Below are 22,941 nucleotides of genomic sequence, written 5' to 3'. Positions count from 1 at the left end.
AAAGCACAACAAACTCCTTTGCCTGTACATACAAATATACAAATGATTTCAATGAAGACTGTCTTTAAATCAGAAAAGTACAAACCAGGCTTTGAATTTCAGATTTCTTGTGGGAGGAAAAAGGAGCGTTATTTATTTTTGAATCAAACATTAAACCACATTACAGGTCCTGTGCTGTATTTCATCCTAACCCCAGATCAACCTGTGCACTCTAGCTTAGAAAAACATATGCAATTAAGCTGGCAAAGGAACCTTCTGAAGGGAGGAGAGGGAAATGGCTGGTTGCATAGCAGCTCACTGATGTTACAGCCCATCATCTATCCCAAGGCCCTGTGGGAATGAGGCTAAGATGTGCTGCCCTAGCCTCTTCCAGAAGAAAACACTTGCATATGCAGTAGCATAGGAGCAGTGGCTATTTGGACAGAGGAGAGGCTTTGCAGCCTCAAATAAGTGTGTTAAGTACTTCATAAGTACTGAATGTATTAAGGATGTTGCCAGTGTTTATAGTGATTGTTTAGTCTGTTTACTTGCAAATGTTGAGGGTTGCACTGAAGGTACATTTGGGAATATCAAAAGTTATACTGTTGGGAAAGAGTTTGCAAGGTAGCTGTTTCCTTTACAGTCAGTATCAAAAGATTTTACAGAGGAAAATCTCTCAGTTTTTCACTCTCAGTTCTGTAGTGAAACTTTGTCCAGAGACCTACAATGGCTTTGTGACAGATGAAAAACAGACTAACAAGCTTGTCTAGACTAGACCCATTAAGGAAGCAGTCAGGAGACTTGTTTGGGGGTAGATATACATGAGTTAATGGTTTTTTTAAGCATAAAGTGAGTTTAAACATATGTTTTGGCTTAGGATTTGGTTTGAATTTATTCTATCAGATTCACACCAAATGGTAATGCTAATACGCGGGATAATCAGTTAGCAGCATGAAGGATAGGGGAGGTGCTTTCTGTTCACAGCAAGCCTTAATAGCATGAACTGTAACTTTCATGCAGTACACCAAGCACCACTAATATAATTTCTTTTAATCTTAAGAGTCCACAGTCTCGCAACAGATGGTGTGCACAGATTTAAGCCCCTAGAGGCAGATACAGAGTGTGTGTAAGAAGCACACCTGACCAGACATGAACATTTAAAATTAAAAAGAAATTGGTGTGGGGAAGAAATTGGAGCGGGGAAGCATATTGCTTTCTCTGAAATGCACAAAAGTGGAGATTAACAAATATTAATTCCCATTTTATAAAACACTTACACTTTGTACGCAGGAGACGGTGGCAATGGAGGAGGAGCTAGTGTAGGGCAATGATAAATGAATCTCCAGTCAACATCATGAATATTCACGCCCCCAAAGAGAATGCTGGCTTTTTGCCATCTCTAAGAAATTGCTTTCCCTTGCCGCTTAAATTTACTGAAAGTCATGTGCTTGCATGATCATTTTCATTATGTTTCAGATTGAAAGGAACTTCCACCTAGAATTGTTCCGCCTCTAACAAACCAAGGAATTGATCAAAACCTGGGATAATGATGTATGGGGCATGAAACATTCTTTGGACAGTTGTCATCAGTCTAATTCCTCAGAACTGATTTTTTCCTCTCACTCTCCCATGCCACAAGTTGGAATATATGAACTTCTTATATAAGGAATATTATGAGCTGAGTCTACACTCCTCTCATGCTGATGAGTCAGGTGTGGTCATTTTTCTCCATAACTTCTACAAGAAAACGTTCTCAGATGATGTAGTTTTGCTTCTGCCTCATACTGTCATGTCTGAGATTAATGAGAAAGCCACTGAGGTCACCTGATGGGACTCTGACAAAGCAATTTAGGGGCTATGCAAATAAGAATGAGCGTGCAGTCATAGTGATAGGGCTAGAGAATAATATCAGAGAATAGCAGATGATACATGTTAGAAACAAATACCATAATATTTTGAGTCAGCTCATAACTGCCAGTGGGCAACTGAAAAATTTACACAGCAAACACACAAATGTGTCTTCTAAAATTAGCTAGAAGGAAACAACTTGCTAAGGGAACTCTACCAGACATGTTGTTAGACAGATTTCTAAGAAGAATGGCCCAAATGCAGGTAATTAGAGGGAGACTGTGACTGAAAAGAGGCTTACTCAGAAGGCAAGGGTAATTAAACAGGTCTTCTCAATTTTTTAAAATAAAACTTTGCTCCTATCTTTTGAATGATTTCCTAAGTCAGATCCAGCATACAAGTTAAACTCTGGAGCAGGTGGCTCAGTTGATAGACCCAACAACTTGCTAGGAATCAAAGTAGGAAGTCTTATATTACACTGCCTTGATAGGTTTGTCATAAATGTTTCTAACATATTAAATGAAGAGCTTTTCTTCTGTTCAGAGCTTTCCAGTTTCTGTTGTTATAGAAACTTCACCAAACACCTAACAATGGTCTGATTACATCCCGAGAACAGACACTCAGATGAGTTTGCCTTCAAGAGCCCTTACCAAGACTATACTGAGAAATTACAAATTTGGCCAGAGTCTAACCAGACAGATTTATTTTTATTTCATTCCTGGAGCCAATGCTGATCCAATATGTCAATGGAGGCAAAATCCATAGATGAATTAGGCAGAGATTTTGTATCTTACTCTTTCTTCTTGATCTGAAAAAGTACATACAGGCAGTCCCCGGGTTACGTACAAGATAGGGACTGTAGGTTTGTTCTTAAGTTGAATTTGTATGTAAGTCGGAACTGGTACATATTGTAGGGGAAACACTAGCCAAACATTTCTCCAGAGCTCAGTTTTATTCTCCCACACCTCTCTTCCCTCAGTCCTTTATTCTCAAGCTGAGGTGTCTGCTGAGAAAAGCCACTCCGCATCTCCCTGGTCTGCTGGGGGGGGAGGGACGCTAGCTTCGCGTCTCCCTGGTCTGCTGGGGGGAAGCAGCTAGTGCGGGGTTGCCTCACCCTGTTTGTAAGTAGGGATCTGATGTAAGTCGGATCCATGTAACCCGGGGACTGCTTGTACTTTTAAAAATTAATAATAATTATTGCTGTTTTACATTTGATGGTGAACAATTAAAATAGTTTTCTGGGGTTTTTTTCAGTTTGGATTTGTCAGCAATTTTTATATCCTGGGCAACACCCAATAGAGAGCTTGGAAACAAACTAAAATCTCCTTAGAGAGGAAAAGGCTTTCTGCCTGATTTCCTTCCTGTTTCCATGGTACTGTGAAATACCAGGTATGGTGGAGCAGAGAAACCCTACACCATCAGAGAAGGATTCAAGAATCCCATAGGCCCAGCTAGCCTCATGCTACTATACATGCTGCCAATGCAAGTCCTGGAGAGGGAAGAAAAGGAGAGAACCTGTCTCATTTCAGGACTGACTAGCAAAGAAGCACAATGCAGCTCTACAGGATTTACTACAAGCCTGACAAAGGCAAGGGGCCACTGTCAGACTAAGGCTCACAGGCTCAAGTCTGGTGGATATCCGTAGTATGATGTCAACCTGCTGTAGAACATGCTGCTGTAGTTGCTGCTGATGTTGGTTGGCCATTTGTTGGAAGAGTTGCTGTTGTTGTGCCTTCTGCTTCACCATTCATTTTAGCACCTGATCTACCTCTGAAAACATCCATCAATGTGCAGCAGCAGTCACACAGAATGTTGGGCATCATGAAAGATGGGATAGAGAATATCTTATTGCCACCATAAAAATTCATGGTACACCCACATCTTGAATACTGCAGGCAGATGTGATTGCTTCATCTCTAAAAAGATAATTTGGCATTGGAAAAAAAAATCAGAAAAAGGCAACAAAAATGATTAGAGGTATGGAACAGCTGCCATATAAGGAGAGATTAATATGACTGGGACTTAGCTTGGAAAAGAGATGACTAATGGGGCATGTGATGGAGGTTTATAAAATTATGACTGGTGTGGAGGAAGTGAATTAGGAAGAGTTATTTTTTCCTTCCTGCATCACAAGAACTAGGGAGGATGGAGGATCAACAAATGAAATTAATAGGTAATAGGTTTAAAGCAAACTAAAGTACTACTTCACACAATGCACTGTCAACTTGTGGAACTACTTGCCAGAGGATGTTGTGAAGATGAAGACTATAACAGGGTTCCAAAAAATAGCTAGATAAATTCATGGACAATATGTCCATCAATAGCTATTAGCCAGGATAGGCAGGGATGGTGTTCTTATCCTCTGTTTGTCAGAAGCTGGAAATGGGCAATGGGATGAATCACTTGATGATTACCTATTCTGTCCATTCCCCTTGGGGCTCCTGACATTGGTAGATGGACCTTTAATCTGACCCAATATGGCCATTCTTATGTTCTATAAACACTGTAGAATGGTGGGGACATGTTTGTTTGAAGTGTTGGGTTTTGGGGACCCTTTGTATTTTGTTTTTTAAGCTTGATCAACTCTCTTATGCAGGATCTAGGTCAATGCCCAACTTCTCCACCAACTGTATAATGGTTTGCCTGTAGTAACTCTTCTGGCTTCTTGCCACAACTGCAGGCAGCTCTGTGGGGGAAGGAAGTCTCTATTCCCTGTCTGCTTTTTATTTAGGTGTCATGTTGATTTTTGTTACTATACATTGCTAACAACTACTATTATTTATCTGGTACCAAAATTTCCTCACCAGTGACTTACAGTGAAAAGGCTTAGGAGTACTTAGAGCCCATAGGATGATATATGCTATTAAGTGGTTAATTCCAGTCCCTTGATTTCCAATTTTAGGAAGAACAATGAAGGAACAAAATCTGGAGAAAGGACTAAAGGTAGCAAGATGAACTAGCTGTCAAATATAAATGTCCATTTTTGTATTATGGGTATTTCTACCCCTACTAAATTTTTAACAAATTACTTCCTTTGTACTGGGAGATGGGGGGAAGAGGAGGCAGGTTAAAAGATTTTGGTTGGGGGGGGGGCGGATTTTATTTTCCCAACAATGTAGGGTATTACCATGATTCTTAGTCACATTCATTCTACAATAAATATTCCTCAAATGAATGGTGAGAGTGGGGTGTACGGTGCAGCAAATAACGTTAGATATAGGTATTGCTAACACAGCATATTTTAATTGTATCCAGAACACATCAGATACTTTTGAGCTGGAATGAACAAAACTTCATGTCCAGAGAGATATAGCCAGATCTCCCTGAATTTATGTAGCTATGGTTAAATGGGAACATTCCTCTGTGCATATCTTTTTATTGGACAAGACTATAAAGATAAGATGAATGAAGTTGGCATGATCTATTATATGCAATTACTTTCAGGATTTGACATTGTGAGTTTGACTGCAACAGAAATAGAAGTTCAGCATGCAAGATCTGTAAATGTTTCTCTATTTATAGTTGAGAAAATGTTGCTAGTATAAAATCAATAAAAAATTAAAACTTTGTTTTATAAGAGGTGCCACATCGCATGAGAGTGTAACCTAGAGGAAATCAAATAAAACAGTGCATGAAAAGAATATGTATGTTGCATGGGGATGCAAATGAGTGCATGGAAAATACACTAATACCAGCACAGAACTGGTGGGTGATGAGATCTCTGGCTGTACCTGGCACAAAACTAACAACAAAGAGGTCATTAAACTTTGACAATCATCCACTCAAATGGCTGACCACTTGACAGAGTTTGCAGCCATCCACAGCACACCAGTTTTCCAGATCTGAATTCCAGGGGAGAGGTTACTAAGTAATGGATCACCCGATGAGGCACTCTGATTAGGCTGAGCAGAGGGTTATCTGACAAAGGGGATAGGAGGTTATAAGAGGCAGGAACTCTCACTAGCAATTTTGGAAGTGAGGAGAAGGAAACTGACTGACAGAACAGACACACACACTTCATAATTAGGAGGAGGAGATGTGCAAGCAAATCTTACATAATTCTGCTCTATGCTCAGAGAATGCTAAATAGCAGTGAGAAATTTGAATACTTGTGTTTAGAAACCTTTGCAAATTCTGTATGTGTTATATGCTGGACCCGTCATGTATCCTTGAAGAGGTGAATTATTAACCCAGAGTACCCACAAGGGTGGAATTCTGGGAGAGTATGCGCTTATTCTATTTGGCAATATAAGAGGTTAGACTTGGTCCTGATACCTGGGGCAGCTGGGCCCCAAGGTCCCATTTCCATGAGGGGCTTTTGGGAGTCTTCTCAGATAAAGGGAAGCCTTCAGCATAAGGAGTCCATCGAGACAGAGGCCAAACACAGTAGCCTAGTGAGTGTTCAGAAGAGAGAGGTCTACTAGTGTAATATAACATTCCCATTTCACAGATGGGAAAACTGAGTCAAAGAAATATTAAACAGACTAGGGTCACACAAGAATTCTGTGGCAGATGTGGACTTTGAACTGATTGACTTTCAATGCATATGTGTTCTTTACACTTCAGCATAAGGACCAATGGGCTTAGAACCTAAGCATGTAGAGCCCACAGGAAGCTGAAACTTTGAGGCTGCGAGCCAGAAACAGCTGTAACTAGCTTGTGCTCCATTTTTCATGAACCACAGTTGACAGGACGTTCTACCTTAAGAGTTGGACTAACCGCAGTCCCGTGGCTCTTGACTGACTCCCTACAGAGTATTCCAGGAAGTGTCCAGGCAACAGCAAAAACCTTCTGTAGCCATCATGAACATTCCTGCTCCATAGTCTTGAATTCCCAGCTTGACCTCTGTTTGATTTGTCCTTTACCTACTGTCTCTGATCCCGAATCTTGACTTGGACTCTTGATATTGGCCCCAGTCTGCCCCTAACTATGAACTCCTCAGCTATGCTCAGGTTTACCCCTGTTCTGTCCTTTGACCCTGACTGCCTGCATTGTATTCGTGACACTTAGAAAATATCACTCAAATTTCCCAGAGGTAGAGGAAAGATACATAGGTATCCATAGCAGAGGCAGGAGGCAATTCATCTGGCAGATTGCAAAGTTAACTAAGCTATAATATTGAAGGCTGCAAATGACTGAGAGCCTCTTTTTGAGCATTTGACCAAAGCCACTGATGTGAGTGTTAACAGATGAGAATGTACATTTAATGTTTGTTAATATTCACCACAAAAGAATTATTTGTGAGAATAGGGAATTGCATAGATCTGTCATGCACACAGCAGCTAGCATTTAATTTAAATTTTACTTCAAGAATTTCCTTTCAATGTATTTTCTTCTCAATTTCACTTCTATTGTATTATATATGTCTATATTTTTGTGGAATTGTGCTACTGAGCCAAATAACATTAATGCAAGTTGTCAAAAATGATAGCATTCCTTTGTGTTCTTGCAGTACTTTTCCTCACTGAGATAAAATATTGCAATTCAGAATTATAACTGAATGACTTGACATTTACTGAAGTTCTTTAAAGAGACTGGATCCAATTCACTTTCTAGGTTCTTGGGGCAGAAGCCAGGGTATAGCATGTCAGTAGCAGAATGTCCCCAAGAAGTGAGGACAGAGAGCCAATGCCGTTGCATGGGGACCCCAAATCAGCCAGCAGAGTAGAAAGTGGACAGACTTATAGGGACGCCCAACACACTTGAGAGATGTGCCTCCTCCACTGGCAGGAACATTATTCCCCATTGATAAAACCCCCAAAAGTGAGCAGTGACATTAACATCACCTATTGTCATCTGGGAGAGAATCCATCTGTTGGAGGGAGCTACTCTGGAACACAACATAAAAGGTTGTTGTGGCGGTGTATGCACACCCCATCACAGGTGTGAGAATATTCCAGAGTGATGATGCTGCCTGCTCAGCCGCAGGGTCGCCAACCATCTCTAGGGTCCGTAAATATTTCCTTGTCTCAGGGTAACACTGAATCCATAAGCAGCCCTGGTTGTAAGGTATTATGGTCCAATGGCGAGAGTCAGCAAATAGCCCTCGTCTCAAAGCAGTGCTACCTAGTAGCCAGAGTCTTTAAGCAGCCCTTGGCTCAGCAGTGCAGCTCTGTAGCCAGAGTCCATGAGCAGCTCTTGGCTCAGGGCAGTGTCGCGGGGAATCCAGTGGGGAATCCGGCTGAAACACACCGAGTATACCTGGATCAGAGAGGCTGCTCCTGCACCCTCGCTGGGTCACTTCCTACCACTTCTGTTGGGGTCAATGTCCCATGTAATAGCTGGGTTTTCCAGTTCCCGGGCAGCAGCTTCTCCCTGGAACTCTGTGGGGTTGCGTTGTGGCTGTCTCCTGGGATTCCAGTTCCAGCTATCTGAATTACTGGCTGCTGCAGCTCAGAAGTTCTAGCTGGATGTCCTTCTCCTTTGCTGGCCATCCCAGACTGGGCTACTCTGCTGCCTTTTATACTGCCTCAGCATTTGGAGCATGCCCAGTCTGGGTGAAAGGGCGGGACTTCCTCCACCCACAGGGTCTTAACCCCACCTGCTTCAGTGTGGGGTATGCACACCCCGTCACATAACCTCCCCCTTAAGAGAGAACCCATCTGGCGTTTTCTCTTCCTTTCTTCCTCACCTAACCTAGAGAAGAAATGTGCATTGGCGTGGGCTTTCCCCAGTCAATGGAATACACGGAAATCATATAGTTTCAAGGAGAGGTAACACCACATGATCTGGAGGTTAGTTTCTTTCATGTGATTGAGGCACCGGAGGAGAGTATGGTCTATCACTAGCTTAAAGGTCATTTCCAGCAGGTAATGGAGGTCAGGTCCATAAAAGGCTACTAGCCAGGGGATAGAAATGGTGTCCCTGGCCTCTGTTTGTCAGAGGCTGGAGAAGGATGGCAGGAGACAAATCGCTGATCATTGTTTTCGATCCACCTTCTCTGGAGCACCTGGTGCTGGCCACTGTCAGCAGACAGGCTACTGGGCTAGATGGACCTTTGGTCTGACCCAGTATGGCCGTTCTTATGTTCTTACGTAATACCATAAAGCATTAATAGCCCATTTGACTGCTAGGGCCTCTTTCTCGATTGTTGAGTATTTTGTCTCCCTGGGGAATAACTTATGGCTCAGGAACAAAACTGTGTGTTCTTGCCCTTCTACACCTCTTGGGAAAGGACTGCCTCAAGCCCCACTCTTGAACTCCTTTGAAAAAGCAGGGTGTACCAAGACTAACTCTTGTCCTAGCTGACTCTTTAAGCTTTGAAAGACCCTCTTACATTCCTCAGTCCATTTCACCTGATGTGATTGGGAGTTCTTCGTTAAATCAGTCAATGGGGCTGCAACTGACACAAAATCTGGGATAAAGTGCTTATAATAGCCTCCCAGGCCCCAAAATTGGCATACTTTCCTTTTTGTTCTTGGTGTTAGTGTTTCTGTTAGCGCTTGTACTTTGCCAGTCATCGGTCATAACTTGCTGCCTCCTACCATGCACTTGAGGTAAGTCACCTCTTCCTTCCCAAAGTGACATTTTTCAGGGTTCGCCATGAGGCCTGCCTGGAGGACGCCCTTGAGGTGCATAGTAGGTGGTTTTCCCATGTACCACTATAAATGCCAATATAATCTATGTAAGCGGCGGCATACTGGTTGCGGGGTTGCAGTAGTTTGTTCATCAACCTCTGGAAGGTGGCAGCTGCCCCATTCAACCCAAATGGCATGGTGATAAACTGATAGAGGCCGAAGGGTGTGGGGAAGGCCATTTTTGCCCCTGAGATAGGCATGAGGAATATTTGCAAATACTCTTTAGTCAAATCATTGGTGGATAAGTACTTGGATCCTCCTAGGCTTTCCAATAATTCTTTGACCCGGGGTAGTGAATGAGATCGAAGTGGGATACAACATTGACTTTCTGAAAGTTCAGGCAGAACCTGATAGCCCCATCTGGCTTCGACACCAGGACAATAGGACTCCTCCACTCACTCCTTAATTCTTCAATCACGCCCATCTCCAGCACTGTTTTAAGCTTCTGCCGGACAGCGTTCCACATCTTCCTTGGCAGGAGTTGGTGCACATCTCTCACCTTCTGTCCTGACTCTGCTGCGATGTGGTGGTGGATTAAGTTTGTCCATCCTGGGTGAGTGGACAAGACATCTTAGAAGGTTGCCAGGAGTTTTTGTACTTGGTTCTGCTATAAGGGATTGAGTCCTTCCCCCAATTCTGCCAGTTTAGAGTCTAGAGGTTCACCAGCTAAAGAGCCAAGATCAGATTCAGGAGGTACTGGAAAAATAAACATGGCTTCTCGAGTCTTCCAGACCTTCAGTAAATGTACATGGTATATATGGACCTACTTTCAGCTCCCTGGCAGCCTAACTTTGTAGTCCACCAGTTCCACATGGCATACCACATCAAATGGGCCCTGCCACTTGGCTAGGAGCTTTGATTCAGTCAACGGTAACAGTAACAGGACTCAGTCGCCTAGTTCAAAGCTACTGTCCCTAACCCCCCAGTTGTAGTGTCTTTCTTGTGTTTGTTGAGTGAGTATCAGGTTCTTCTGTGCGAAGACACCCAAGGTCTGCAGCCATTCTCTGAGACGTAGCACATATTGGGTGGTACTGAGCACCCGAGTGGGTTCAGCCACTTCCAGCAGTGGTTTCTGATCCTTTGGGCTCATGGTCGTGCCTCGGGGAGTACCCTTCTTTACACAGCCTCTGCTGGTAAGTCTCCAAACTGATACTGGTAATGCCTAAAATGGCTGCCTTCACCCTGGATACTCCAGTGCATCTCAGGCGTCTAAACTGCGATATGCCGTCTATGCTGGTAAGGTAAGGGCCGATATAGTAGCTCAGTGTCCTGCAGCCAACAAGCTGCTGTAGCAACCTGTTCAAATGTAACTAAAAATGCCTCGGGGTCATTCCCTGGTCTCGTCTTGATTAGCCGGCTGGGCAGCCCTACCCTGTTGTCTGCTGCTCCAGGACCCACGGCAGCAGAGCTGGGTGGACCCATAGGCTATAGCAGTGCCGTTACCTGTTGAAGCAGGCCTTCTTGTTGGGTCTGGTGTTGGGTGGTCAGCTCACAGAGCAGCTGCTGCTGTTGCACCAATTGCACCTGTTGGTGATGGGTTGCTTGCTGCTGCTGGTTTTCCACCTTCCACTGTACGAATTTCTCCATATTCATTTCTTTACCTCACTATGGGAACAAAGGGAGGCTCCCCTACCCCACTGTCTCTCTACCTGGACCTGTCAGCAAGTCCTGGAATATGCCCATGTTCTCCACCATGTGTTGACACTATTCCAGGGTGATAATGCCTCCTACTCAGCTGCAGGGTCGCCGACTGTCTCTAGGGTCTATAAATATTTCCTTGTCTCAGGGTAACACCGAGTCCATAAGCAGCCCAGGTTACAGGGTAGTATGGCCCAATGACCAGAGTCAACAAATAGCCCTTGTCTCAAAGCAGTGTGGCCTATTAGCCTGAGTCTTTAAGCAGCCCTTGTCCCAGGACAGAGTGGCTTAGTAGCCAGAGTCTATGAGCAGCCCTTGGTTCAGGGCTGTGTGGCCTCAGGGATAGGGTCAGTAGGGTTGGGGCAAGGTAGGGGGACCCAGGCCCACCCTGCTCCACTGGGTCCCAACCCAAGGCCCTGTGAGCAGCAGAATGGTCTGCCACTCCCTCAGCGAGGAATCTGGCTGAAACACACTGAGAATACCTGGGTGGGAGAGGCTGCTCCTGTACCCTCCCTGGTCACTTCCCACCACCTCTGTCAGGTCAGTGTCCCAGGTAGAAGCTGGGTCTTCCAGTTCCTCAGCAGCAGCTTCTCCCTGGAACACTTCAGGGGTTTGTCACGGCCGTCTCCTAGGACTCCGATTCCCGCTGAGTCACTGGCTGCTGCAGCTCAGGCTGGACATCCTTCTCCTTTGCTGGCCACCCCAGACTGAGCTGCTCTGCTGCCTTTTATACTGCCTCAGCATTTGGAGCATGCCCAGTCTGGGTGAAGGGGCGGGACTTCCTCAACCCACAGGGTCTTAACCCTACCTGCTTCAGTGTGGGTATGAACACCCCATCACAGCTGCCTGTTTTGAACAGACTTGAGAACTATTCATTTGTTGCTCAGTGTAAGCGGGGGAATGGTCCCGCTATTGTGGGGAACTTTCCTGGCTTCTATACACCCCGGTGAAATGGACCAGCGAAAGGATCTGAGTCCCCGCTCCCACTTCCTTTACCCCACGGCCTCCCTGATCCTGAGGGCTCCCCCTCCACTCTCCTGAGTAGCAGAGCCCTCAAAACCCCAACAAGGCTGGGCCCAGGTTTCCTGGGGCTTAATCCCCGACCTTGTAGTCACTAGGGGCAGGAGTTAGGGTGTCCCCACTCCGAGGTGCTCTCTTTACACTGCAGGCCTTCTTGGCCCAGTGATCACTTCATAAGGTTCAAAGCAAATACAATTTATTAAACATCAACTGATTAAAGAGAAAAGAATAAGAAAAAATGAGAATGGTTAAATGAGAACACACAGCCCTGCTCTGTAGCACAGGGACATCAAAACAGCAGCCTGCAGAGTGTAAGGACAGTCCACAGTCTCTTCCTTAGAGGCCCCTTAGAGGCCTTGGATGTGCTGCAGGGGGGGGGCTGCAGGCTGGACACGCTTGCTCTGGCAGTGACCACACAGCCTCAAGCTCTAAGTGGCCAGACCCCTTTCCCAGTCCAGAGCCTCTCCCCACACTTTGCAGTTCCCAGCTGCTCACCACATCCAGCTGCAGGCTGTGCTGTGTGGCCAGTCTCTAGCTTCTAGCATTGCTTCTCTGTTCCTTTTGGCTCTCTGAGCACTTCTAGTCTGCTGCTCAACACAGGGTCTGCGCTCCTTGAGCTGTGTGTGTCTGGCTCAGCTGCTGCAAAAACTGCCCCTCAGCACACAGCTTGCTTTGCTTTGGCTGTCTCTCAGCTCCCTGTTTTTGCAGGACTTCTTCTGCACACTGCTTGCCCCCCCTTGGGCAGTCTCTCAGCTCTCTGTTTGCTCAGAGAGAGCCAGAACAATCCCAGCTCACAGGGAGGACGGGTCCTGGCCTCTTGCTTTTCTCACTGGCCTGTCCAACTTGTCAATCAGGCTAAGCTGGAGTGTTGGCTGCTTTCCATTGTCTCTGGGGTCTGTCAGTCTCATGGACCCTTCCCCTGTTGACACTGGGAGCTGGCAAGCCAAAAAACTCCCACAGAGTTTAAGTAAGGGGCTAACAGTCCCCTTACATCAGCTTCAAAGCCTTTGTTATAAAGATGTGAAAGCATTCCTCCTTCACTCCTGTCCACTTTTCAAACAACAATACATTGCCAAAGCCCACAAAGGCTCCAAAGAAATCTGGATAAATAAAAAGTGAAGATGGTTGAGTGAAGGTAACATATTTGGAATGATACTAAAAAATTCCCACTTTTGGAAACTTCCCAGCTGTAGAAATGCACTTCAGGAGGAGAGCTGAAGAGGGCTTATTTAAAATGAGAAAGTATAACACTTCTCTCAAATCGGTCAGAGGATCTAACTTTGGCACTGTGAGTAATGCTGTACAAAACTGAGCTCTGTGTGGCAAATATCAGAGGGAACACATTACACTGCCAGGCTGTAAAAGGAAGCATCAGAATCTAAGGCTGTGTCTACACTGGCATGAATTTCCGGAAATGCTTAAAACGGAATACTATTCCGTTTTCAGTTTTTCCGGAAAAGGAGCGTCTACACTGGCAGGCTGCTTTTCCGGAAAAGCCCTTTTTCCGGAAAAGCATCTGTGGCCAATGTAGACGCGCTTTTCCAGAAAAGAGCCCCGATCGCCATTTTCGCGATCGGGGCTTTTTTCTGGAAAAGACTACTGGGCTGTCTACACTGGCCCTTTTCCGAAACAGTGTTCCGGAATAAGGACTTATGCCCGAGTGGGAGCAGAATAGTTTTTCCGGAATAGCGGCTGATTTTGTACAGTAGAGCATCGTTGCTTTTCCGGAAATTCAAGGGCCAGTGTAGACAGCTCACAGCTTATTCCAGAAAAGCGGCTGATTTTCCGGAATAAGTGGCCCAGTGTAGACACAGCCTAAGAGAAGATCAGGAGTGACCAACAGAAACAGATGCCATTTTAGTTACATTAAAATGCAGTTTAACTCAGAAAAATGACTATATAAAAACATAACCTTCCTACTCAACAGATATGCTCCACCCAATACATCAGTGTCATAACTTATGACCTGAGTGAGAGCAATACAGTTCTATTGCATTGTACTCCTGTTAGAGTCAACACAGCTAAGGGTGAATGAAGGACATTCTATTTTGGTTCAGATAACATCATCATCGGAACTGTTAATTAAATAGTAGTGTCAGGGCAAAAGCTGTCCTCAATGAAGATAATGGGCTAAATTCTGCTCAGTTATACTGATGTATTGCACTGGCTTCAGTGAAATTACTCTGAATTTAGATTAGTGTAAGTGAAAGCAAAATTTGGTCCTCTGGCAAAACTGAAGGCAGAATTTGGCCTGTAAAATATTTATCTATTATTGCTGGTGATGCACAAGCCGGAAAACAGGTTGTTTTTCATAACACAGCCTGAATATGCTGGGCTGGCAGACAGAAAAAGGCATCTTACTTGTAAGCTGATAACATTTGAGCTAACGTGATCAAAGGGAGACAGAAAATACAGAATCCCACAATGCCTCTTTTACTGTCCTGTTGCAGAAGACACCACTTTAAAGGTCTTTTAAAACCATCATTAAGAGCAGAGAAATGAATGTGGTTGAGAAAACTTTACTTGATTATCTAGAAATGCAAAAGGAAGCAGGAAAATAGAAAATACCTCCCCAGAGACCAACTGTTCTGAGATCTGTTGAGTTGTGAGGAAGAAAAAAATCTGGGAGATGCATATTTATAACTTTGAATCCTGGTAGCTGAGCTGTTGTTATTGCTATTTGTTAAAACATCTAAAACATGCATACATGTCCATACATGGTGGCCCATAGTCTCCCATGAGGGCTAACTTGCTTCAGCCATTAGAAGTTCCTGCACTGTGGCATGCAAACATAAAACTGAGGATCTCCTAAGGCAGCATCATTAGCAAAAACCGGCTTAATTTTTTCTTTAAAAATGTAATAGAAAGAAAAAGTATGAAAATGTTCAAGAGAAATAAAAATAATGTGCCATCAAAAGCCAGACAGCTGGAATACTTACATCACTTCTATTCGAGCTTTTCTAGAGTCATTTCCTCCAAAAGAAATAACTTCGCAGGTGTAGTCTCCAATGTCACCTGACCAGGTCTGGCTAATAAGGAGGGTACCGTCTTTCTGTACTGTAACTCTGGAACTGCCGGATGGGTTTATTACAACATTGTCCTTCTTCCAAACATACCTGGATGTCACAATGTTTCAAAATGTTAACAAGTACAACACAGCTCAAAAAGATATGTATAAGGTGATATCAGCATTCTACAGTAACATTCTACAGTAAAAATGGTGCTAAACTGATAGACCACTACAAATATGTTCAGGACTTTTCTGAACTCGATCTCAGACAAGTGATCAGGAAGAGATTTGTTATACACAAATGTTATACAGATGATGGCATATATATATATATATATTTCCATAGGGATATATGGAATGATTGAATTTCTCATGAGTGGAAAAATTATGAGTGAATTTTGTAGGCAATTTTTAACAGGAACTGATAATACCATTAAGTAGTACTGTACTGCAAGTAACTTAATACACATTTTTAGATAAAAGCAGTGTGACTGAATCCTCGTCTGGTTTATTTCATTGTCTCTGTAATATCAAAAACAATCCCATTCTATAAAAAAAATACCATTTCAGGTACAAATGCCCAAACATAAGCTTAAAATGGCCCTCTAGTAGGCATCTGTGCTGGTAAATCTCTATCAAATAATATCTGCAAAAAGTGAATACACAAGAAACTCAATACAAAAAATAGCTATGGTCAAAGTAAATTCATTTTTTTAATTTAAACAAATACTGCAAAAATTTTCCACAAGTATTTATCTTACTCTTATTTTTATGTGTTTATGGGCTAGACCCTTAGGGGAGGGCAAAAAGCACAAGTCAAGAAGTGGTATATGTGCAAAGATGAATTAAAACTTTCCTTTGCACTCTCCTTATCAGCGGATATTTGGTGCAGACCATTCCCCCCTATTGTTCTAACCAGTAGAGTCCAAAAGACTGCCCAGTATCAGTAAATTAGAAACACCCTGACTCCCCCTTTTCTCCATCCATACCTCTATTCTCTATGACGTCAGAAAGGAAGGAATGTGGCTTAAAAGACTCCTCTGTGGTGTATGGATTACAGGATCACATTTACACTGGTCTGTTTCTCCCTCAGCTATTTACATCAGTTATATTGCCAGATCATACCAGTAACACAATGCAAAGTGGCTGCCGTGTGTATGCATGTGTGTGTGTATGTATGTATTACGTAAACCTTTTTAGAGCATACTTGATTGTAGGGTAATAGGCTATATTTTTACACACACAGAGCCACTAAATGTGTTTGTGTTTATATATAACCCTTAGCCCTACAGTCAAGTATGGTTTAAAAATGTTTACATAATTTATAGGTTCATTTTCTAACATTTTCCAAAACAACCCTCAGAGCCACAAATAACTTTTTCATTCATGCCTTTAAATGGTGTATGTTTTAATGCTGGCTCTCATTTTGTTAAAAGCAGTGAGCTTCCTCTATCCTGTGTACAGATTTACTAGCCACATTCTGCTCTCCATTACACAGGGTTAAATTAAATGAGAATTTAGCCCTTAGTTATTGAAGTGTTTCAGTAAGTGAGGACAGTCCCCCCCCCCACACACACACACTTTCAGCATTCCCGATGTAAACACTTCTGAAGTCCTATTTGATCCCTTTGGATTTTACTCTCATTAAGCAGCAGCTCCTGACAAGTTGGTTTTATTGATAGTGTATTAACCTTGACAGTAAAATCATGGAAGGCTGTATTGAAGTCATGAAGTGGAACATAGCTCATTGTAAATAATATATAAGACTGAAATAGAAAATGGGATTTATGTGATTAATGATGCACTCTACAACCTTATGATGTGATAATCAAGGGTTTGATGCTGAAATCTGGGATCCTGAAACTTCTCACGGAATGATATTCTGATAGTTTGTAAAATTAAGTTCAGATAAGCCAAACAAACAATAAAGGATGCCACCAACCTGATTGAAATTCTAGGATCATGAGTTGCTTCACATTGCAGAGTGGCTGTGGTTCCCTTAATAACAATGCTGTCTTCAGGAGGGTGAACAATAAAAGTGCGATCTGAAAGGAACAGAAGTCACTAGTCAGGTAAAATTAGAGACTTTTATCTTGTCTCTCTTGAAGGCAATGAACAAAGAGTTATTTGCCACTCAGGGCAAGAAGATTTCTTTCTCTCCAGCAATGGCACAGTATAAGTGTGAAGCTCTGTGTAGCATATGGAAGTTTGCCCAGTAGTTACAGCTAACAGGACAGTCTTAATACTACTTTATGTGGATTTCACCGCCCCCCTTCCATCTGATTTAAATATGTAAAGGTGAGGTCCTAAGTATGTGATGGACAGCCTGTGAGAAGCAGCAGATGGCACCAGCCTGAGCAGTTTTGAGTTAGTTAATCTGTGGGTAGTGCTTTGAATATGAAAAGCACTAGATGAGTACTAAATGTTATTTGTTGTCTTTGCTGCCACTAATTACTAGCAACCCTGAAGTCATAAAGCACCAAGAATATTTATGGTGCCACATAAATGAACAATTATGTACTTTGTTCCCGTCCCTTAGTCAGAAATGAGCACCTATAGGATCTTTATCAGGCATTTAAAAAACTATAAAACCCATGTGGTGAACAGAAAAAACAGATTAACAGAGCCAGGTGGGTACCCAGAAGTCACCTACTACAGGAAGAACCCAACAAAGAAAACAACGGAATGTCACTGGCCACTACAGCCCCGCTAAAATGTCTCTAACACATCATCAAGGATCTACAATCTATCCTAGATGACGATCCCTCACCCTCATAGACCTTGGGAGCCAGGTCAGTCCTTGCTCACAGAGAGCTCCCCCAACCTGAAACAACTACATCACCAACTACATACCACATAACAGGAACATTAATCCAGGAACCAATCCCTGCATCAAACCCTGTTGACAACTTTGTCCACACGTCTAACCTGGTCACTTAACATCTGCCATTGGACCTAACCATTAATCATACCATCAAAGGCTCATTCACCTGCACATCTACTAATGTGATATACACCATCATGTGCCAGCAATGCCCCTCTGCCATGTACACTGAACAACCAGATTGTCTTCACAAAAAAGAAAAAATGGACACAAATCAAACATAAAGAACAGTAACATATAAAAATTGGTAGGAGAACACTTTAACTTCCCTGGATACATACTTACAGACTTGAAAGTTACCATACTGGAGCAAAAAAACCTTCAAAAACAGACTGCAGCGTGAAACTTCTGAGCTGGAATTCATATGCAAATTTGACACCATCAGAATGTGTCTGAATAGAAAAGGACTCTCTTATTACAATAAGTAATTTTTCCCGTTTAGGAATTCTTACCTTCTTATCACTGTTGGACATGGGCTACATCCACCCTAATTGAATTAGCCTCTTTAACACTGATGTAACACTCCCATCTCTGTATGTATTAATTCCTGCTATTTGAGAAAGTGAGCTGCAGCCCATGAAAGCTTATGCCCTAATAAATGTGTTAGTCTTTGATGCCACAGGACGACTCCTTGTTTTTGCTGAAACAGACCAACATGACTACCACTCTAAATAATACAGTGTTTTTCATGAACCCAGTCATAGTTTCTGGAGTTAAAAACTGTGCAAAGGAAGAAGATACTCAAAAAATTATTCAGAAACAGGAAAATGTAAATGGCACCTTATCCCATCAAACCTATGCAATGAGGATTCATGGAGCATGAATGCTCCTCATAAAAAAGGTGTTTTCCCAAATATTGCAAACTATCTTCATTCAAACACCTCTCGAGACACAGAACACAATAATTGCTTGTAACTATAGCAACTAGATCAAATGTGAAAGATCTATATTATGCTTAGCAAAGAAGTGGTGGTAGCTCATAGCATCAGCTGAAGCAGCTAGACAGTCAATAAAGTGTGGAAAATGGGTGAATAAGAGGAATGCAGTCCCACATTCTAATATAGATAACCCACAATAAATGAGAAAACACAGTGGTACAAGAGGTGACCAACTGAATCAGATCGTTCCATGAGGCGTACAGCTAGTTCGGATAGGAAGCCTAATCCGAACTAGCTAGTCCATGCCACGTGTAGCCGCGCGGCACGAGGTCCGACCTAGCCAGCATTTAAAAATGGCGCCGGCAGGCTTTATGCAAATGAAGCCCGGGAAATTCAAATCCCGGGCTTCATTTGCAACTCCGTATGACTACATTACCCCCCCCTAGTTCGAACTAGAGGGGTAGTGTAGACATACCCTTAGAGACTAAGCAGATGAGGTAATATCTTACAATGGGCCAACTTCCATTGGTGAGAGAGACAAGACCTCCTGCTGTACTCCATTACAGACATCTGAATACCAAGTAGTACACAGCCCACTACTTACACCATATGCCTAGACAGTAATATCAATATGACATTCATATATGACAGGTGTGTCTGGTTACATTTATTGGGGATGGATAGATGTCAAATGTGCACCATTCACCGTAAGGATAATCAGTCCCTAAGCTGCACTTCAAAGAGTGAAAAGGACAGGAGAGAAATGTACTTTTTATAAAAAGAGATTTTTATTCTCTATTCAGGATTTTTTAATCCTGTTTCTAATGGCAACATGTTAACCCTTCCTTATTTTAACTAGTCATTTGGCTTTCCCACATTGGGCTTGCATCTTATTTCCCACACACCAGGAGTAAATCAGGTGAAGTCAATGGGTCTGAATCTCTAAACCAACTAGGAGGTTACTCAATACAAATCCAGGTAACAGTGTAGGGCAAGCCAAACCTGAATTTGACTGGTGCCAGCCTGATCCCTAACTCAATTCAGAGCAGCTGAAGCCTGATGTATTTTGCATTGGCTGTCACTACCTGTTTGAGGCAATAATGTAATCAAGGGATCACTTATGACCTTGTGGGCATGCCCCCTTTTCAATGGCCATACATCCTGTGGAAGCAGACAGGGAGTTGGTAACAAAGAAGCTACGAGGACTGTTCTGTACAATCTGAAGGTTCCTCTAAGTAGGCAGAATACTTACGGGGCCAGCTCCATCAGCTTTAGGACTGATTTTCCCTGCCAGAGAATCAGTATCAATGAAATTACACCAGTGTGAGATCAGACTTGATCCAATTCTATATTAAATTTGAGTTTCTTTCACAAAAATATTCAGAATAGCTGTCCAAATATACAAAACGTATATCCATCCTTTCACAAAGGATAATTTGTTAGATTTCTTTAAATAGACACATTATTCCAATTAATTTATATAAGTTTTTCTACTAAATTGAACGGCATAATAGTTTGACAGTTTCCTGAGAGCACACCAAAAACCGATTAATCCTTGATTAATGTTAGATTTCAAACAAAGCATTATCCTTACTCCAGACAGTCAGGATAGCGAAAGCATTCAGAGCTCCTTCAGAGTTGACTGCATAGCAGGTATAATTGCCAGCATCCTGGGGGAAGACGGGAATAACCTGGAGCCCACCAGACTCAAGGAGGATGAACCTGGGAATCTGAACAGAGCCACTGGCTAAGATCTGGTTCCCTGAAACACAGGAGGAGGAAACAGCAAGACTCTGGTTATTTGCACTGCATAAATTAAGCAATGAAATTCCAAAAGATTAACCACACAAGATGCTCTCACACTCACTCATGCCTCCACATGAACACACACACATGCATCCATCTCTTCTTGCACAAAACACACAAGAGAAAATTGAGATGTGCATGCTGAATGGACTCTCCCAAAATATTTGAGGGGAGAATAGAGCAGGAATTACTATAGTTTCACAACAAAATAGGTGTTTACCTCTCTTCCATGTGATGGCAGGTTTTGGAGCCCCAGTAACCTCACAAGTTAATACTGCACTCATCCCTTCTGTAACAGTAGTGTCCATTGGAGGTCGTGTAAATGTTGGTTTAATATCTGGAATAAAAAAAGTTAAAATTAAATTGGATCACCTATAAAAAACAATCCCTTAACTATCATCCTGGAGAGGTTTACTGGCTCTATAAAAGTGGAAATCATGGGGAAGGACATGACAATAATAAATGAAAACCTTTCAGCAGTGACTGTAACCTTTCATTATTCATCTCCTAGGAATGATCTAACACAGTTTATTACCTAAATGGAAAATAAAATCTATCAGTGCTTGTACAAATACAAGCTAGAGGTCTTAATGATGAAAGTGGAAAGGTGTAAAATTAGTGTTTTGAGGGAAGTAGGGAAATCTAGATAAACAAAACTATTTGCTTTCATCTCCAAAATACAGAGTTCTTTAAGATGGAAAGGAACTTGAGAATGATACTAACTTTCAGAGTTAAATGTCAGCCAAAAACAGTTAGACTCCTATTCTCATTCTATACATTGTTGAAGTTTTTTTCTTTTTTATTTCCCCCTAGTTGAATTTTATTACATTTTTACTGCCGTTTCCCACATATATATCAAACTGTTGCAGATCTGTTTTCTAAAGCCTAAAGAATTCTCGTCAGTACTTGTATAGTGTCCTTGAGCTTTACAAAACATTACATTGGCAACCATGGAATTTTTCCCACCAAATAAGATGGCACAGTGATTCAGTCACTAAAACTTTTAACTTGGCGTTTACTGTAGAAAAATACGTTCAGCTTGGAACTTCTGACTTTCTATGTCTTGTTCCCCCAGCACAAGCAACCTAAAGTGTTGCTACACAATCATAAAACAGTAGCCTGAATTATATAAAGCATTAGAACAATACACTTCAACTACAGAACTAAAAGGGAGAGAGAGCGAGAGCAAGCAATTCTTTGCTCCCAAATGTATTTGTTTTTAAATGTAGCAATAAACGCTGATGCAAAACCCATTGATGGCCTATGAGCATCTTTCCACAGACTTCAATGGGCTTTGCATCAAAGCCCAAGTGCATATTTTTGAGAGTGCATTAGTTCTAGAACACTTATAAAGTTATGGAACTGCTGGTGTTGTCTCTGTAGATTTAAATAGTCAATCCGAATCAATCCACTGCACCCACAAAGCTGTCCAGAAGTTTATACAAATGACTGTGGCCCTTTAATCAATTAGCTGAACAGGGAACATTGCTTTTATTTATCATTACCATAGCTCCTTACTCACTGGTTACATCCAGGTAGGTGTATGTCTGTATCTCTCCAGCTTTATTACTGGCAAAACACTGAAAGATTCCAGAGTCATCAGGATGCAGTCCCTGGATTTGCAGTCCCCCATTCATTAGGACTTTGTAACGAGGATTCTGTAGCTTGTTGAGAGGAACAGAATCCTTATACCAGGTTACAGTGGGAACAGGAACTCCTACATAGTGAACAAAACCAATTCAGATCACTGCATAAATCAGTACAATCAAAATACACAGCAGTGTTATATTCAAATATCTGAACACAAAATTGAGCCCTATAGAGCTTACTTACCCCCACCCAACATATATAGATTTTGTACAAAAGCAGTACGATCAATAGTGAATGCAAATCCATGTTATCAATGACAGTTATATACTGTAGAAAGGGTGATGACAAACAGCGAATAACAATAAAGCATACAGATGGCATGGTGTTTTCTTTCCCATAATCATACTTCATGTTTGGGAACATGTTTTTTTTTAAAAATAAATTAAAAACCAAAATCCTGTACATGTAAAAGATAGCAATGCTGTGCTACAGCAATTCCTGCAAGTGTAGCTTCGTCCCAAATATGAATCTTATATGCCACTATAATCAAGTGGTCAAAATTAAAAGAAAATGGGAAATTGCACATTAACAATGAACTGTTGAAGTGTGTGTAACAGGTATTTTAATTCTTAATTTAACAATCCTTTCATAACTGAGCATGGCTCTTTTCTTGCATATATATTTATATACAAATATTGGCACAGATCTTCA

General features: G+C 42.2%; 1 protein-coding gene across 13 annotated transcripts in view; it reads right to left on the bottom strand.

Moving 5' to 3' along the window:
• Positions 1-22,941, bottom strand: part of SDK1 (sidekick cell adhesion molecule 1) — an 855,588-nt gene that overhangs the window by 213,131 nt on the left and 619,516 nt on the right. For all 13 annotated transcript variants that reach the window (XM_075899629.1, XM_075899627.1, XM_075899628.1 and 10 more), the window contains 5 exons: positions 22,163-22,357; positions 20,861-20,977; positions 20,429-20,596; positions 17,015-17,117; positions 15,002-15,178 (listed from right to left, as the gene is read on the bottom strand). In XM_075899629.1, the coding sequence (XP_075755744.1) occupies positions 15,002-15,178; positions 17,015-17,117; positions 20,429-20,596; positions 20,861-20,977; positions 22,163-22,357 (760 nt within the window). The remainder of the gene's footprint in view (positions 1-15,001; positions 15,179-17,014; positions 17,118-20,428; positions 20,597-20,860; positions 20,978-22,162; positions 22,358-22,941) is intronic.

Source organism: Pelodiscus sinensis, chromosome 16, assembly GCF_049634645.1.
Source record: "Pelodiscus sinensis isolate JC-2024 chromosome 16, ASM4963464v1, whole genome shotgun sequence".
In the NCBI taxonomy this organism is placed as follows: Eukaryota; Metazoa; Chordata; order Testudines; family Trionychidae; genus Pelodiscus; species Pelodiscus sinensis.
This window is presented reverse-complemented; position numbering and strand designations above follow the sequence as displayed.